Source organism: Penicillium odoratum (genome assembly GCF_028828045.1).
Source record: "Penicillium odoratum strain IBT 22623 chromosome Unknown utg000005l_segment0_segment0, whole genome shotgun sequence".
Lineage (NCBI taxonomy): Eukaryota > Fungi > Ascomycota > Eurotiomycetes > Eurotiales > Aspergillaceae > Penicillium > Penicillium odoratum.
The window spans coordinates 3172360-3189774 of record NW_026643147.1 but is presented as its reverse complement, the minus strand read 5'-3'; the positions used below and the strand labels follow the sequence as shown (position 1 = coordinate 3189774).

At 48.6% G+C, this 17415-nt stretch overlaps 9 protein-coding genes across 9 annotated transcripts; 4 read left to right on the top strand and 5 right to left on the bottom strand.

The window, feature by feature from the left end:
- Window positions 1-908: 908 nt before the first annotated feature.
- N7520_006738 (uncharacterized protein) lies at window positions 909-4403 on the top strand (the record flags this gene model as incomplete). Its single annotated transcript, XM_057140672.1, has 1 exon — window positions 909-4403. One exon carries the CDS (start codon window positions 909-911, stop codon window positions 4401-4403), a length of 3495 nt encoding a protein of 1164 aa, XP_056994678.1.
- Window positions 4404-5155: 752 nt separating this feature from the next.
- N7520_006737 (med21 domain-containing protein) lies at window positions 5156-5820 on the bottom strand (the record flags this gene model as incomplete). Its single annotated transcript, XM_057140671.1, has 2 exons — window positions 5156-5719; window positions 5779-5820. 2 exons carry the CDS (start codon window positions 5818-5820, stop codon window positions 5156-5158), a joined length of 606 nt encoding a protein of 201 aa, XP_056994677.1.
- A 150-nt stretch (window positions 5821-5970) lies between these two features.
- Window positions 5971-6918, top strand: N7520_006736 (uncharacterized protein; the record flags this gene model as incomplete). The annotated part of the gene is made up of 1 exon (XM_057140670.1): window positions 5971-6918. The coding sequence occupies one exon, from the start codon at window positions 5971-5973 to the stop codon at window positions 6916-6918; it is 948 nt and encodes a 315-aa protein (XP_056994676.1).
- Window positions 6919-7066: 148 nt separating this feature from the next.
- N7520_006735 (kinetochore Spc24 family protein) lies at window positions 7067-7774 on the bottom strand (the record flags this gene model as incomplete). The annotated part of the gene is made up of 3 exons (XM_057140669.1): window positions 7067-7244; window positions 7294-7691; window positions 7748-7774. 3 exons carry the CDS (start codon window positions 7772-7774, stop codon window positions 7067-7069), a joined length of 603 nt encoding a protein of 200 aa, XP_056994675.1.
- A 187-nt stretch (window positions 7775-7961) lies between these two features.
- Window positions 7962-8582, top strand: N7520_006734 (mitochondrial fission 1 protein; the record flags this gene model as incomplete). The annotated part of the gene is made up of 4 exons (XM_057140668.1): window positions 7962-7977; window positions 8035-8053; window positions 8107-8200; window positions 8253-8582. 4 exons carry the CDS (start codon window positions 7962-7964, stop codon window positions 8580-8582), a joined length of 459 nt encoding a protein of 152 aa, XP_056994674.1.
- A 681-nt stretch (window positions 8583-9263) lies between these two features.
- On the top strand, window positions 9264-10455 carry N7520_006733 (putative RING finger domain protein; the record flags this gene model as incomplete). The annotated part of the gene is made up of 2 exons (XM_057140667.1): window positions 9264-9389; window positions 9454-10455. 2 exons carry the CDS (start codon window positions 9264-9266, stop codon window positions 10453-10455), a joined length of 1128 nt encoding a protein of 375 aa, XP_056994673.1.
- Window positions 10456-12437: 1982 nt separating this feature from the next.
- Window positions 12438-13640, bottom strand: N7520_006732 (ankyrin repeat domain-containing protein; the record flags this gene model as incomplete). The annotated part of the gene is made up of 1 exon (XM_057140666.1): window positions 12438-13640. The coding sequence occupies one exon, from the start codon at window positions 13638-13640 to the stop codon at window positions 12438-12440; it is 1203 nt and encodes a 400-aa protein (XP_056994672.1).
- A 653-nt stretch (window positions 13641-14293) lies between these two features.
- N7520_006731 (uncharacterized protein) lies at window positions 14294-15064 on the bottom strand (the record flags this gene model as incomplete). The annotated part of the gene is made up of 1 exon (XM_057140665.1): window positions 14294-15064. One exon carries the CDS (start codon window positions 15062-15064, stop codon window positions 14294-14296), a length of 771 nt encoding a protein of 256 aa, XP_056994671.1.
- A 590-nt stretch (window positions 15065-15654) lies between these two features.
- Window positions 15655-17140, bottom strand: N7520_006730 (putative aminotransferase family protein (LolT); the record flags this gene model as incomplete). The annotated part of the gene is made up of 3 exons (XM_057140664.1): window positions 15655-16360; window positions 16414-16942; window positions 17053-17140. The coding sequence occupies 3 exons, from the start codon at window positions 17138-17140 to the stop codon at window positions 15655-15657; spliced, it is 1323 nt and encodes a 440-aa protein (XP_056994670.1).
- Between the last annotated feature and the right edge of the window lie 275 nt (window positions 17141-17415).

Below are 17415 nucleotides of genomic sequence, written 5' to 3'. Positions count from 1 at the left end.
CTTGAAATTGGGTTTGGGGTTGACTTGATGTTTTTTTTCCCCCTTTCATGCCGCATTTCCATCTCAATTATTTAATCCGCCATTGTTTTCTTTAGCGTTCTTGGAGCCGCGAGTAGATCATTTCGTGCATCCTCGCTGTGTCTTCTTTTTCTTTCTATTTTGCACACACTTGCCAATGCGAGTGTTACTTTTCTTTTCGCACGCCACGCTCATGATTGGGGATTTTGTGTTGTATATAGACCATCTCTGGCTGTTCGGGTTGGGGTTGCGGCGCATTGACTGAGCGCTTCATGTAGCATATATGACGAGACTTAATTCCATGATACCATCGTCCGGATTTCTTTCATCTATTTCTAGATAATTGCAGCGTAGCAGATGTAGTGGTTTGGAAAATAACATGGATGAGTACAATAGATAAGATGCATCGGTCGAGGCGGTAGACATGGAACCAATACAATTGATCCCATCGAATAACAACTAAGCTTGTTCAACTCTCTGAAGATCAAAAACGCAAATACTTGTTCCAGCAACTTTACTCCCTGCATTGCGTGGGTGAGTCTGAGAAAGATAACCAGCCTTATCGGCGGGATCCTCTGCGCAGCAGTGAGGTCATGATCTGAACCTCCCGCAGGCATCTCTCCTCGAGCTTTCAGGTAGCAGCGCGGAAGCTGACAGGGACGCGTTTATGTCTCTTTCTTTTATTCCTTGATTTCCTGCGGATTGTGAACCTGCGTTCCATCGCTCTCTTCCTTACCCTCGGTCACCTGGTCTCGCCGCTCTTCCCGCATATCGAAAACCCTCCCATCGCAAACCGCATTTTACTCGCCTCTTTCTCTTATCTGAAGTGAGCTTGAGCAACCGGATCTCTTTTTCATCTGAGTACCCGAGTCACATTATTTCGAGGCAAGATGGCCTCCCGCGCGTCCATGCTCTTGGATCCCAAGGGCTACAAGAAACAACTTCAGCAACAGGGTAATGATTCCTTTTATCCTTTCCCACCCTACTCTGACGCCACGAAAACCTCTCTGTTACCGCCAGAAACCAGTCCGGTGTTGCAGATTGAGACTCAAGAAGAGCCACCGGCGTCTTTGTCGCTTTCTCCTTCACATCCCTCGACTTTGAACTCGCTTGAACCCCACGGCTCACTTCTTCCTCTCTCAGGCCCTTCGAGTACAAATATCTCTACGCGCCCTTCCGTCCCCTCCATCGCGCCACCGGGAACCTCCCCGGCTGTGCAATTTTCCGCCACCATTCCGCGCAAGCTGTCACCCAAGGACATGCCTGTGACATCGAGTCCCGCGCCGAGTGACGGGCCGAACCCGGAATCGAACGTGACCGTGATGTTCACCAGTGCTAAAGACGATGACAATGAGAGCGATGCTAAGAGAAGCTACCATGACATGAGTGAGGACGATGAGCGAGTACGTCCCCGCAGCATGATCGAGGATATTTACGGCGTCGAAGAACGCCGTCACCAACCGGTCAAAAAAATGAAGGTGGAGGACACATCCAAGCCCGGGACACCCAGTCATCAGGTCAGGAATACGGACAGTAGGGACCTGGGGGAGTTTATGAGAAGAGAACGGACAAATCACACCCCATCTTCAGCTGCCGTGGGTGTTGTGGATTTGACAGTGACCCCTCCGAATGACAACGATGATGACGACCTTCAATTCACGGGCATCAATGACCTCAGCACCCAGCGCGTTTGTTATGGCAAGATTGAAGGGGCTACGATCCAGGCCAGCTTGGTGCCAACCCCAAGTTCCATATCACATTTTCCTAATCAGTGGCCCATTATCAGACTCAATTTGCGCCGTGACCCAGAGGCAAAAGACTTCCGTATTGCAGTCGCGGATTCCCATGGCATTGTCTTCGGCTTCGTTGACCCAAGAACTGCTAAGGCCCTCTGTCCATTACTTGACCATCCCAAGATACCGCTAGACATCGCGGCGCGATTAGACCCCCGGATAATCTTGCCAAATGAGATCCCCGGGCAACCTATATCGACTACTTATCGGGCTTCGCTGATTTTGTATGGAGAGCGTCAAAGGGCACAGTATGTTGGCCAACATCTCAGTCAAAATAATATCTGGCTTGGTGTCCCCCCTATGGTGGAGAAGGGTACTCCGGTATGGAATCCCCACGACGAAAGGAGACGAGCACTGGCCGCAGCTGCAGCAACCAATGGCACTAGCAATCGTTCAGCGGTGAGATACGAGACCCGCACAGCAGAAGAAGTCACCGACACAGTGACGAAAATGTTCAATCAGCTCGTAAGCGCGGATGTTCCCAAGATGGACCCTCCTGAGAGTGTGGTAACGCCTCTTCTTGACCATCAAAGACAAGCACTGTGGTTTATGACGGAGAAGGAAAAGCGGCGCAAATTTGGGCCAGAGGAAGGTGACAATAATTCACTTTGGCGCCTCCAACGCGGCTCAAACGGCCAAGAGGAATACAAGGAGATCATCACTGGCGCTGTATCGGATAGAGAACCTCTACAGGTCTTCGGTGGCCTGCTGGCTGACATGATGGGTCTCGGGAAAACTTTGAGCATCCTTTCCTTGGTAATGTCGTCACTGCGAACGGCGTATGAATATGAGAAAAAGGCCCCGCCTAAATTCCTGACCAGGGAAGTCCCCGGCATACGAAACACCCGGACAACACTACTGGTGGCGCCCTTAAGTGCAGTGAAGAACTGGACTTTGCAGGTTGAGGAACATCTGAAACCAGACTCGCTCAAGTTTTATGTCTTCCATGGATCGAATCGAACCACCAAGTTGAAGGAGCTTGCTAATTACGACCTCATTATCACAACCTACAGCACAGTTCTTAGCGAGCTTTCACCGCGTAATGCGCGTCCCGGGCGTGAGAGTCCCTTCAGGAAAATGAACATGTTCCGTATCGTTCTGGACGAGGCTCATGTAATCCGGGAACAGAACGCTCAGCAGACCAAGGCAATCCTCAGTCTTCATGCGCAACGCCGTTGGTCTGTAACCGGAACCCCTGTTCAAAATCGCCTTGAGGACCTTCATTCCGTCCTAAGATTCTTGCGCCTTGCCCCATACGATGACGGCACCCATTTTAGGCAGTTCATCCTGAGCCGTTTCAAGAATGGTGACCCCACAGTTCTTACTAGTCTTCGGGTCCTCATTGATTCGTTCACACTGCGCCGGGTCAAAGACAGGATCAATCTTCCAGACCGAGAGGACCACACAGTTCATCTTTCTTTCACTGAAAAGGAAGCGCAACTACATGAGTACTTCCGTACCGAGTCCAACCAAATGATGGGTGTCCTTGTCGGCAAAAGCAAGACTAAAATGGGAGGCCGCATGTATCATCATGTGCTGAAAGCAATGATGCTCCTCCGTCAAGTCAGTGCTCATGGCAAAGAGCTCCTTGACCTTGAGGATCGAGAAAGGATCAAGGGTCTCAGTGTCAACGATGCCATCGATTTGGAGGAGAATGAAGCAGATGATGGCAATTCAGCTGTCTTGGAGAAAAAGGCGTGTGGAATGTACACGCTGATGCAAGAGTCCAACGCCGATAACTGTGCCATCTGCGGAGAGCATCTTGACGAGCCTATTCGTGGCGGATCCGGAGATGTTGATCGGGATGCACAGATGGCCATTTTTCTGCCCTGCTTCGATGTACTTTGTCCGTCTTGCTTCAATGCCTGGTCCGAGTTTCATGGCACCTCGGACGAACAAGTCCGGTGCAAAGCCTGTGAAGGCTGGATCCCAAGGGCCTTCACCATGCTGACACCGGGAATCCTTGAGGTGTATACTACCCGACAGGCTGAACAACGGTCCAATCGCAAGTACGGCAAGGTACTTGGCGATTACGAGGGACCCCATACCAAAACCAAGGCCCTGATCCAATTTCTCCAGGAAAGCGCTGATGAAAGCAAAGCTTTGGAGGGAGAGCCACCTATCAAAAGTGTGGTGTTCTCCGCGTGGACCACCCATTTGGATTTGATTGAGATTGCTCTCAAGGAGAACAATCTGGATTCTTTCACCCGTTTGGATGGCACAATGACACTCGCGGCCCGCGGAAAGGCCCTGGATGCCTTTGCCAAGGACAATAACATCACAATCCTGCTAGCCACCATCGGCGCCGGCGGTGTTGGACTGAACCTCACTTCCGCATCCCGGGTCTATATCATGGAACCCCAATATAACCCAGCTGCCGTTGCCCAGGCTGTAGATCGCGTTCATCGCCTCGGTCAAACACGTCCCGTGAAGACCATCCAGTTCATCATGAAGAACAGTATTGAGGAGAAGATTCTAGAGCTGGCGAAGAAAAAACAACACCTTGCCGATATGAGTATGAATAGAGGCAAGCTGAACAAAGCAGAAGATCAGGAGCAACGCATGCAAGAATATCGGGGCCTTTTCAAGTGATGACGACACTTCCGATAAACGTGCCTGGGGATTTTTCTCTTTTATTTTCAATATTTTTTATGTTTCACACGAATTTGCTGCTTACGAGTCGGCTTTCCCCGGCAGGATGGTTTTGACATTTCGTTTGATACCCGGACATTGAGGTTTTTTATTTAGTTTTTTGATTCTTGCATTCCCCATCTACGTATTACATATAGACGGGTTCCCAAGGCCACGGTTGTTTCTGCTTTTCGTCCCCAGTTTAATGGCCACAGTCTTTAACTCTGTCAGCTACCGCACTAGATTTTTCTTTTACCATGGTCTTCTAGATCCTTGAATTTCCAATGTTTCTTCCCCTCAAGTCTTAGTAGCACATGTTTAATAATAATTTTATGGGAGTAGATGAAATCCAGAGAAGCTCCAGTGCTTAATAGATTCCAAGGTTATACATACTGCCATGCAGTAAGCACTTGAAGATCAGGCATAGCATCTAGTACTAGTTCCGTATAATATACCGTACTGACTTGCTGGATACACTTCCTAGCATTGCATATGATTGTGTATGTATTCGAGTTTAGATACGGCAACTTCGTAATAGATACGTGAAAGATAACTAATACTACATATATTTGATATAAGAATAATCCAGAACGCCTAAGCGATATATAGTCTATGCATGATCAAGAAATCAATTCATAAGATCGATTTATAACATCAGAACCAAAACGCCATGAACCCATCCACCCAACCAGAACACCTAAAGAACAAGACCCTCATTTCTGATAATCTCTTTCACCATAAATCCCCACCGAAACAGCTCCAAGCACACTCTCCAACCGTTTCTTCAATTTCCTTAATTCCGTAACCTTCCCCTCCCTCTCGCTCTCCACATCTCTAAGCTGAACCTCCAGCTCCCGAATCCTCGCCTCCTGCTCCGCCTCCGAAGCTCCAATACCCGGTAACACCGAAATCAAGTACTCAATCTGCTGTTCTTTGATTATGAGATCACGCGCAAGCTCCCGTTGTCGACTCGCGAATGTGCGTGGGGAATCCGGCTGCGGGGGTTGGTTTGGATCTTCGCCTTCAAGTCCAACGCCTAGACCTGTGGCGCCTGTAGCTCCAGGTTGTTGTGGTGGTTGTGGGGGCGGCGATGCACGACCGGGAACTTCTGATGCGACTTTCGCGGCGAGGGAGGCGGGGATCGGAGGGGATGTTTCGTTTTTGGCTATCTTCGCTAGAGCTGGGACTGCATTCGGGACGCCTGGAGGTGGAAGTGCGGGACTGTTATCGTGATATGTGGTAAGGTAGCCGAGCGTTGCGTAGAATTGGGTCGCAAGCTGTTGGCATTAGTTTTGCGCGTATGGTTAAGCTAGGAACTTGGATGCGCGTTTCTTACCTGGTCGAGGCATGTTTGGAGTTGTGTGAGGATGTCTGCCATGATAGGTGAGGTTTCGAGAGTATTATAGTGTAGAGAAGTGTAGAGAAAGGAATAATTATGAAGTGGAAGAGAAGTTGGAGTGGATACCAAATGAACGAAGGAAATGCGGAGATAAAAGCTTTGCGGTGAAGCGCATTTACTCCTACAACAATGCGACTCATATCCAGACCTTCGCTGTCAAATTTATTCCAAAGCCATGCGAATCCAATAAACTTCTCTTGTCTATTCTCCACCAAATCCAAGAATGACATAACCCAATTTACACGCCGGCTCTTCAAGCTCCCCTCCCCACCACCTCCGCCCTCGCAAAACCATAACAGTCTCGCCCAATTCCTAACATACGCCACGCGAATCTCCCTTCCCGAAACCAGCACCGTCTTCGTTGGAACCCACTACGAATATACCGTCCTTCAAAGCCTCCGCCGCTATGCCCTCGCACTCCACCGCATCGGCGGCCGCGATGATGCCGGGATCGACCTGGTAGGCACCTGGCACCTCCCCACACATGAAGGCTCGCGTGCTCTCCGCGTCTTAGTGCAATGCAAGGCACTAAAGACTAAGCTGGGGCCGAACCTGGTGCGCGAGCTCGAAGGAACTCTCCGACAGGCACCGGTGGGTTGGCGCACGGGTCAAACGGTGGGGGTGCTGGTTAGTCCGCGCGAGGCAACGAAGGGAGTGCGGGATACGTTGGCGCGGAGTTCGTTCCCGCTGTTTTGGATGATGGTAGAGCGGGATGGGACGCTTAAACAGGCGCTTTGGAACGCGAGGGCGGAGGCGTTGGGATTGGGAGCTCTTGGGATTGAGACGAGGTATGCGACTAATGGCGAGGAGCTTGTGAAGGAGGTTGCGCTTACTTGGGATGGATCCGATATTCCTGATATGGATGCTGTTGAGCTTGGGCTGCTGCGGCATGAGGAAGAGTGGGTTAAATCTTGGGGGGAGGAATTGAAACATGTTGATAGGAACGTGTTGATGGATACTGTTGAGAAGGTCTTTCCAGATGGTTATCCTAGTGAACCAGATGGGACTTTGGCGCAGGTACACCAGTCGAGGGTGCTTGAGGCATTGCGAGAACGGGGAGCTGCGCTTGTAAACTAATGTATATTATGTGGATGCCTTGACGGCCATCCGAAAGAATCCAAAATTTCAAATATCGGGACGATCATATCATTTCATTGAACACTTCAAGGGTATAAAAACTCCGACCAAAAACAAAGCTCCTACATAAACGCCAGCATATTCCTCATCACCCCTGTACCGTCTGCCAGAAGTAATTCGAGTAGAAGAACCGAGAAAACTTCGGGTCAATATTGACGACATGCACATCTCCCTTGCGACTATTGCGAATCACAGCACGCTTGAAATTACCCGCCTCATCGGGTTCGATATCGATGCCAAGCGAGCGGTAGATCTTAAGTCGTAGTCTATGACACTGTTAGCACCCTGCAGAGTAAAGGAACAGACTGGACATACATCGTCGCATCATCCATCTCACGCTCCCGGCGCGTGGCCTCGTCACCCTCCAGACCCTGTGCCTCTAGATCTGCCAATCTCTCTTTGAGCATTTCAAGTTCACTTTCAAGACGTTCGCTCTCAATTTCCAGCTCAGAGGCGGCCTTTGCGATCCGGAACTTTTTCGTGTCCAGCTCGACAATCTCGGCGGCGTGTTTCCCCGAATCATGGACGGCAACGGCTTCTTCGTAGTGGGCGTTTAGAGATTTTAGGTTGCGTGACAACTTTCGCAATGCTGATTCAGCCTCACGCATGCGCAGGTCTCGCGACTGTTGGAGGGTGGCGAGCGAGTCATTGATGCGCGTGACGGCTTGCTTATCGGGTTGGATGTTGAAATTGCCAATAGTGTGGTGGATGAGCTGAAATGGGTTAGAATATTATCAAAGGGCATATAAAGATACCCAGAATCACATACCGTTCCAGGATCCTCGTCGAGCAACATGGTGGCGGTTTAGAAGATTGAAGTTGATCTTGATCGAGGATGTTTGGATGTTTGTTGGGGGAGCAACCGCCACAGCGGCACAGCCACATGTTTCTCCGCAAGTGACGTTGGCGTTGGCGCAACTTTCTGTCCTCTAATCTCCTCTTTGCTTCCCATCTCTAACTCAGACCTAAGACATAAATCCACCATGTCAAATCTTCCATGTAGGCTGCCTATGCTTCCCATTCACGTCGCTGTTCACTGACCCTGTGCGCCACCAGATGCCGCCGATGCGGAAAGGTCTGTTGCCTACTCGCAGAATTCCATGAATATGCGAACTAACTCAACTGCAGCCCGTTGAAACCCGCAGAGTTACAGGTTCTGCGCACACAATACGAGAAAGAAGGCGACTATGTTGGCATTCAAACCAAGTTCAACTTCGCTTGGGTATGATCAACCACCGCAGCCACACACTTCCGTGCTAACCGACTCTCCGCAGGGCCTGATCAAATCCAACGCCCGCCCCGACCAACAAGAAGGTGTCCGCCTCCTGTCAGAGATCTTCCGTGGGGCACCTGAAAGACGACGAGAGTGTTTATACTATCTGGCTCTAGGCAACTACAAATTGGGTAACTACGGAGAGGCTCGTCGGTACAATGATCTGCTATTGGAGAAGGAACCGGCCAACTTGCAAGCGGCTAGTCTGGGGTCCCTTATTGACGATAAGGTTGCCAAGGAAGGCCTCATGGGCATTGCGATTGTAGGAGGCTTAGCTGTGGCGGCGGGACTCGTGGGTAGTCTGATTCTGAAGGGAGCCAGAAGACGGTGAGCGTTATTCCCTGCAAGGGTTGGGATCTCGATCTTGTCGGGTCCTTACGTCAGGGTTTATGGGTTTTTTGTATAGTGTTCAAAGTCTACTTGCCTTATTACCTATTAGCTTGGTTTGGATTGTGTATTATGCGAGCATGGTGAGGCGTTTGAACAATGATTATTCTGAAACGAATTTATATGCTTCTTAATTGTACTCCTTTCTGCCTCCTTACCACTTGCATTAACTTCCGACAATAAGGCTGCCTAAATTAGCATGAATGTTTCTATTTTCATGGTGCATAGAGATCAACCTAGGCTCGCTTAGATTGAACATAATTGACGTGAATGTGGAGTCAATGTATTCTAGTGATATACTTAAAGAGGCGAACTTTGGAATAGTGACGTCGGGACAACTTATTCAACTTGCTTGCTTTTGCTGGTTTCCGACTTCCTTTCTGACAACGCGACCTTTTTCGGATCGCCTGTTATTCTCATAAAGCTTTCATTTTTCGGCTGGTGTCTCATAGCCCGGACCCCGCGATTTGAAGGTTAAGGCCGGTGACAGCTCCCCGCGCACCTTTTAAGGCTCCAACCTTAGAACCTTCGAAATCCCACCAGTCGACGCGCCGAGTCGCGTATTTTCCGCTGTTTTCGCCAAATTCTTCGTCTATCTTATTGTGCCATATCTTTCATTTAAGATATGTCTGACCTTTCAGGTGAACGCCATGAGCGCGTCTACTGCCATGCGTGTGGTGGGGTCTGGGTAAAAGATGACGATAGTGACGGTTTAACATGCCGGTATTGCGAGTCGGACTTTACGGAGATCGTACGCTATTATCGCCTTCTTTAACAGGGAGCTCCAAGTCTATACTAACTATGACTATCTATAGATTGAAATACCACCTGATGATGTTCGCCCAGAGCCCACTATTCCAAACGCCGCGTTGGGAGAGGACAATACGGACAATACGGCCGATAATTACGGCATGCAGTCGCTGGCCAGTCCCTATACTTCTACATTTACTGATGAACGGCCTACATATACTCATCACACCTACCGTTCACCCGATGGCCGCTTTACATTTGACACTACCACCACTACCGTACGTGGAGGCACTGCACGCGGGCTTTCTTACTCCAACCGATCCACAAACGCCCCAGGAAATGCTGGGGCACAGACTAGCCCTCCATCACTTTTTCGTGCAATACTCCAGCAGCAGATGGAAATGGAACCTGAACCCCGTCCCCGAGAAAATGCTGGTACGCAAACTAACTCTCCACCACTTTATCATGCAATGGTCCAACAGCAGATGGAAATGGAATCTGGGTCTCGTCCCCGACCCCATTACCTCCCACCAGACGTCTCGACAGGCTTTGATCGCGCTCATCTCCCAGGAGGATCTGAAGGCATCCCACAGCGTACCTGGGATTACTATCAGGTCCCTCCTGATAACATCCTCAGATTTTTGATGGGAATGCCACTGGACAATAATCAGCCTGGATCTCAATCAACGAATGCCCCTTGGGATATCCCTATGACCCCTATGAGGTTGCTGGCCGCAGTCATGAATAGGGGAAACGCAGTCTACACAGACGAGGAAATGCAACAGGTCATTGCAAACCTCACTGATGAAGGACCAGTAATTCCGGCCCCAGGTGCATCCAGCACGGCTATCCAGTCCCTTCCCAGGAAACGAATGGACCGACAAATGCTGGGCTCGGACGAAAGCTCTGAGTGTTCCATCTGCATGGAGAAGGTCGGCTTGGGATCCGAAGTCACCGTGCTCCCATGCAGTCACTGGTTCCACTTCGACTGCATTGAACAATGGTTGGCACAAACCAACACTTGCCCGCACTGTCGCCGGAGTATCCCAACCTCTGACAGTGAGTAAGTATCGCCAGAACCGGGTCCCGGAGACCTTCGCAGCTGACACGAAATGTTCCAAGTACGGGCCGTACGAATGAAAGCCCACGCGGTGAAGGCACCCGCGAAAGCCCGGTCGTGATACAGGACAGTCCCGAACCCGAAAACCCTCGCCGACGTCGCCGTAGTTCCCCATTGTCGCTTAGCGGTCGGTCCTCTTTCTCCCGGTCGAATCGAAATCCACAAGCCCCCGCTTCCCCAGATCCCAATATCTCTAGTACCAGGAGATCCAGTGGGTCCAGTCGTAATGAAGGTAGTCGGGGAGGTTTCCCAGCGTGGATATGGAGTCGGCTTGGTGGTGGCAATAACTAAGGGTTTCCAGGTGTGAAGCTGTCATTTTCGGAGATTCGCATTCATCGGCAGCATATTTTCCATTTGTTACATTTTTTAAGATCTTCACGTTTTCATGCCTCAGCGTTTCTTCATGCCCCATACCCCATTCGCCTTTTGTCTTTATCTTCTTTACTATGCATAGAATGCCTTCAATATTATAACAGAAGGTCTTCACTTCCATTTGTCTCTTTGTGTACCTGGTCACTTCTATATGTTTCGTATTACGTACTGATGGTCAATACCTTTGATCTAGTCTACCCCTCTTTTACTTAGGTACACCGCGGACTTTTTAGACATATGTTCGAAACCGTCAATAGCAACTTAGCCCTCTAGAATCAAGTCTCCCCAAAACATTGCATCCGCTGGTATCCCTCTAGCCTCAAGGAAAGCTTGTGGGATATATCGATACTGAATAGTAACAATGAAATCTTATTGTCCTAGAATGATACATGTCCCTGACCGCATGTTCAGTATTGTTTCTTTGTCCACGATGCATGCGATAGCATCCAAGTTGAATAGCGTATTCGTCAACTCGACGTTAAAGGAAATCCGAATTCAAGTAACATCTATATTCTTCTAGGCGTATGAATGTTTTCTAACAGGCAGTCCTGGAAATCTTCTTGGACTACATATTTTGAGGGAAGAGAGAAACGGTCAAGTATGAAAATCGTGGAGGCGATCGGCAACTGCAGCCAGGACCATACATAATCGTCGACAGTTGGATACTGCTGTCGGCCAGGGAAGTAAAGGGCCACATCAAGGTAACCGGGAAACAGACAAAAGCGTCAAATCTGTATTCCGAGAGGTATGGGGGGGAGAGAAAAGAACGAGAGAGAGGGAGAGAGAGAGAGAGAGAGAGAGAGAGAGAGAGAGAGAGAGAGAGAGATCTAAGAAAGAAAGGCACGCGCTGGAGCAGATATTCCATCCAGCATTCTAATTTCTTTCCTACCGGGTTAGTTGTATAGTCAAAGGCTCTTCAAATCATTTGTAGCGGAATAGAAAGAAAGGAAAAGTAGAAGGGTACTGTCCAGAAAGTCTGCGGTGTACCCAAGTAATAGGAGGGTAGATTGGTTATGTACGATAGGTTTAGCTAGATGTATTTTGGCATCTGGTTTGGATTCGTCTTGAATATGTACCTGGGACCTGGGCAGATACATATTAGTTATCTCTCATATAATACCTTTATCCCGCCACTCGGTTCCATGCATATTCTACCTTGAAAGGACCGGATAAATCAATTTCTACAGGAAATTGCACAAGAATGTAGGAAGCAGTCGTGCCCACGAATTCACCCTAACTCCATTTCAAAGCATCCCTTCAAGAACCTCAGCCTGCCGAGCTGCCCAATATTTTCTCTTCTCGTACCAAGAACTGTCAATGGGGATGGGATAGTCGTAAAGGGCTTGGTTTTTATAAACCCACTGTAGGTTTGATGTTGTGGGACTATGCTCTCTCTGACATGACATATTGATACATTTCCCAACAACGGTCATTCTCCTCCTCCATGATAAACATACGCCGGCGGTACGGGTATACTGGATCATATGCCACTTGGAAACCATTCTTCGTGGGTTTGTCATTAGGCAGGTCATACCCGCACCACGTACCGGGGTGCCATTACATCAAAGGACTCACTTGCATAGTTGTTTCGCCAGGCAAATAGAAATGCTTTTGCACGGTTATTTTGTCAGGGATATAAAAATCAACAAGGATACCGAGCCAGTTCTCCTTGACTGAATCTTGATCTTGGTTTGCAATGTTCTGTTTCATCTTCTCATCAAGGTCGGAAGCATGGCCTTTTTCCTCTTCAAGGATTCTGTCAATTTCTTCTCCATCAAGATATTCTTTGTTAGAAAAACTTTTCAGTCGTTGCGTGTGTATGTTTCTGCAGCAAACGTGGGTCATTCCCGCCAAATCGAACTCCCGTACGCGGTTGAAATACTGCAATATCTGGTGGGCATCGGCTTCCCCTCGAAGCTCTTCTACCATCAAAATCCACTCCAGCACCCATATGTAGGCTGATTCATTGAAGTTTGCGGAATAATCAATGACCTGAGCCCGTGGGAGTTGAAGAAATGGCGGGCAGCCACCTGGAGAGCAGGCACAGCGATAAGTGTCGGGGTTCCAAATTTCCGCATTGTTTTGAAGTAGCTTCGCAATGAATGCAAAGTCAATGGATGTTTGGAATGGATCCCAAGCCTCATATGGCGAACAATATCCCAAGTTGTTATATGCCGTGTGTAATGCCGACTTTCCTTGGGCATTTCGAAGATTAACATTGCAGCCCTGGGTCAGAATTTCCTCGGCTACACCATACTCACGCGTCCGGATAAACCTCATAAGTGGTGTAAAGCCTTTAGAATCAAGATGATCAACATGCTCGAATCCTGCTTCAAATAAGGCAGTTGCAGATGCCTTATTATACGATGCGTGAAGTAACGTCCATTTTTCTCTGGGGCCTGCTTCGTTTATTTTGACGTGTTTGTCTGCCCCCAGCTTGAGCAGAGTTTTGAGTCGTTCAGGCTGAGATTTTCTCGAACCCCAAGGGCTGGTGATGAGATGGTTTAGTTCACCTTGCAGAAATTCATGAGAATAATCCCCATACACACGAAAGTATTCAAACACCTCAATTATCACATTCCATTGTTCCCACATCAGAGCATGGTGCAAGAGACTAAGATGCTGATCTTTCAATGGGTTTGCTCCGGCTCTTAGAAGAATCATGACTGACTCTAAACAACCATAAGCTGCAGCATAGACCAACGGTGTGTTGCCTTTCTTGTCATGGGAATCAAAGTCTGAAGATATCTCAAGCAGCATCGACAGAATTTTTGGTCGTAAAACAGCCACGTGGATTGCATTTTGTCCAAAATAATTAGTCCCCTGTGTGGACTGAAAGTTCTGCAATAATTTGCAGACTTCAGTTGTAGATCCGGAAAGAATGGTGTCCATCAGTAGAGTCTGATCCCAAACACCTGCACGATACCAGATTAGATACAGATCGGCTTGTATTTTGGTAGCACAGGACATATGCTTACCGTAAGCATTTCTGGAGCATTCCACAAGGAATTTGAGTAGAAATGGCTCTTCGTCCCCAGTGGCAGATGCTGATTAAAGCCCTGGAAACGGATGAAACATTAAGACATCAAGAGGGCCAAAGTCTTTGCAAGATTGGGTGTCTGCCGAGCAATCATAACCCACAGCCAGAAGCTCTCTGAGTAATGTCAAATGGAAGCCCATTGAATTCCATCTAGCAACCCAAAAATAAATACTGTTTCCATTGGAATTTTAGTATACAGACTCAAACACACTTTGGGTTAGAATATTTGTGAGCTTACGGTAGTCTTGTTTCCTTCGGTCCACCACAGGCATACAAGAGTTTCAGGAAGGCAAGCGTCAAATCGATTTCAGATTTTGGATAAATGAGAATTCTCTGATGTCCGTTAACCAAAGTGGTTCGAAATTTACAGAGCTTAACATACCTCTATCCAAGTTGTTCCATCTGGGAAGGTATCCCACAGAGAGGCCTTCCCAGAACAGAACAGTTGCAGCAGCTTGTCACACGATGATTGGATATCAGATTGATGCATGCGGCATTTGTAGAAATTTTGGAATCCAGGTGATGTGTTTTTAACCAGCTGTTGAAAACGAAGGCTAGGAGAGATCGAAAAGCCATAATTTCCCCAAGAAATGTCCAGAGCCACTTGAAAAGCCCAGAACAAGCCAAAGCGCGAGAGCCCCATGAAGTAGGAAAACTGGCGTTTCCTGTATTGCTTGTGATATGCGAGATTCCTTGAAATGCGCGAAGGAGTGTTTTCAGCAAGTATCGCAATTCCACTACCAGAAGGAACAGCATTTCCGACAGCCTTCATGTGAGCGGAGTATTCCAATTGTTTTCGCGCCAATCTCGCATTTGCCATCACGCCACCTGCAGTGACGGCACTTTGAAACAGCGGCAACTTCTCAATGTAGTTCGAGACTCTAGTGACGATCTTCTCCATGGCCTTTTCATGTTTTAGGCTTTCGAGCGCTTTGCAACTCCTGACCATCTTTGAGTCACCCTCCACTGGGGTCACCTTTGTTACCAGATCGTCAAGCAAGATCATTTGGGAATAGCACTCATCGATGATCATCTGGAGCATGGACGCGGGCTGTGCGTGAAATTGGCCGTGATCAATGTGGAGCTGGAGTAGTTGCAAAGATTCTATGAAGAATAACAAGTGAAGGCTGATGAAGCGAAGCATTTCCGGCGCCTCTTGGATACTGCGGAGATAATTTTCACGCGGTCGGATAGCTTGGTAGTGAAATCTACCAGTTGGATGGTAGACGCGATTGCGCCTACCACAGTCAGTGCTTCGGCCATTATAGTCAAAGGAAGAATCCAGGGAAACGGGAGAGTGGCAACTTAAACATTTTAGGTGAGATGGTATAGAAAGCTCTGGTCGGAGAGGAAGAGGGGTAACAATCGCTATGGCCAAAACATTATTGTGTTGAGGCTGAGCGAGCGCGGGGCTGAGACGAGGCGGTACACTTGCATGGGATTCGAAGCTTTAACGTCCAATAGAGCGTGAGAATGTGGTGTGTTTAATGGCCGACACATGATGATGTATCAGTCAAGATAAAGAAGTCATGAGTCTGGGAAGCTGTGTCCTGATCACTTTGTAGAATATGTGACCTGTCACAGAGATAGATCTGAAGAAGCGAATATGGAGGGAAATAGCGAACAGAAGAGTGCACCTATCAGGTGACTTTCTTCGAGATTTGGCACCGGGCTAGTATGAAAGATCAAATTTCGAATTTCATTTCTATCGGGGCGAATACCGAATATATGGTTCTATGTAAGCTTACTAGTCTTGCTAGCAAGCGACCTATTCTTGCGAGCAACCTGTTCGCATAAATCACGCAGGATACCAGCAAGCCACTCAAAGTCACTCATGTCCACAAATACCTGACCACTAATACGGGTCCACAGCCAAGGCCCGTGCCGGAAAACAGGCACAAAAGTGTCATATTTCTTCATGAGCGTTTGCTCAATGAATGAACCGGCAAGTGGCGCTTCCTCTGGCGAAAGTGTCACCCATGAACCTTGCGCGGGAGCCCCATCATCCGCCACAAGGATCGGCAAGCGGATTGTGGTCATACAGCAGTCGCGCATACGACTCTTCTGGCCTGGCTTCAGGTCGGGTTCTTGCAGCACATCAGTACCGAGAGCTCCGGCGATCATGTCAGCGGCTTCGTTGACGAGATTGTTGCAATAGGACATGATGGCTTTTTCGCCGCCGCAGACTTCGCGACGGAATCGAAGCGCCGCGGGGACGCAGATGTAGGCGGAGTCGTCGGTTGTGGCGACGAATTCGAATAATTCTTCGAATGGGGTCTTGGTTTTAGGTACGTTTGTATCTTGGAGTACTGAGGCGACAACCCCGGGCGATGTGGGTGCGGGAATAAAGCCCCATGACGTTGGTAGTGTTGTTCGGATCAAGTGCTGATTGCGTTTGGGGACATATAGCACGGCCGCACTGCGGGGAGTATAGAGCCATCTATATCAAATTAGCTTCCCTCCCCGGAGTAAATGAACAGACTCGTCACCTACTTGTGGCAGTTAGACACGAGGAAATCCGGCTGCAACTCCTTCATATCAAGAGGAATCATTCCGACACCGTGTGCACCATCGATAATACTCAACATCCCTTCTTCACGGCAGATCTCCACAAATCGTTCAAACGGGAACCGGACACCCGGGTTACTGACAATAGCATCAAAGACTGCAGCACGTACTTTCAGACCCTCTGCGCGAGCCTTGCGAACCACCTCGCGAAATCGGCGCACCAACTCATCCTCAGTGATGGGATATTCAAACGGCACCTTCCGAGCCTCAAAAGGAGAATATTCTTGCAATGATACAATACCCATTTCCACTGCGCCGTATACAGGCGCAAAATATATCAGGGCCTCATCTTTTTGGAAATTGAGGTTATAAAGCACTGTCCACACGCCTGTGGTGGCATTTTTGACAAAGACACATTCATCTTTCGGGGCATTGATAAGCACGGCAATCTCTTCACGCGCCTCTGCCAGGAGCTCTTGATGATGGACCCGGATGTAGGGGTCCGGTCGCTTATCTGCGATCGCTATAAGAGCACGTTGTACGTCACGGACTTGAACTGGGTTAGCGCCAAATGATCCTGATATGGATTAGTATGTTGGATGACTGCGGGAACAGAATACTGACCATGATTAAGGTTTCTGTAGGAGGGGTCGAACAGCCAATGCTTGAGCATTGGCTTCCCAAATGGTGTGAGTTGATTCGTCGCAGTCATGATCCTCGTATGTTGAAGGAAATAATATACTGCGCGTGTCGAAGAAAGAATGGAGCCAGAGAAGAAATGGAGTCGAATTATAGGGAAACGGCGGAACAGATATACCTAAGACGCACTGACTCGGTTACATCTCAAGTTTGGATTGATGGGAGTCGAAACTTCTTGATTTCCGAAAAGCTTGAGTCACATACCGTGAGCCAATGGACGATCGAAATTATATCCGAAGTTCCACATTGATCATTCAAAGGGCGTGGGTTGACCGCTGCGGCGTTGCA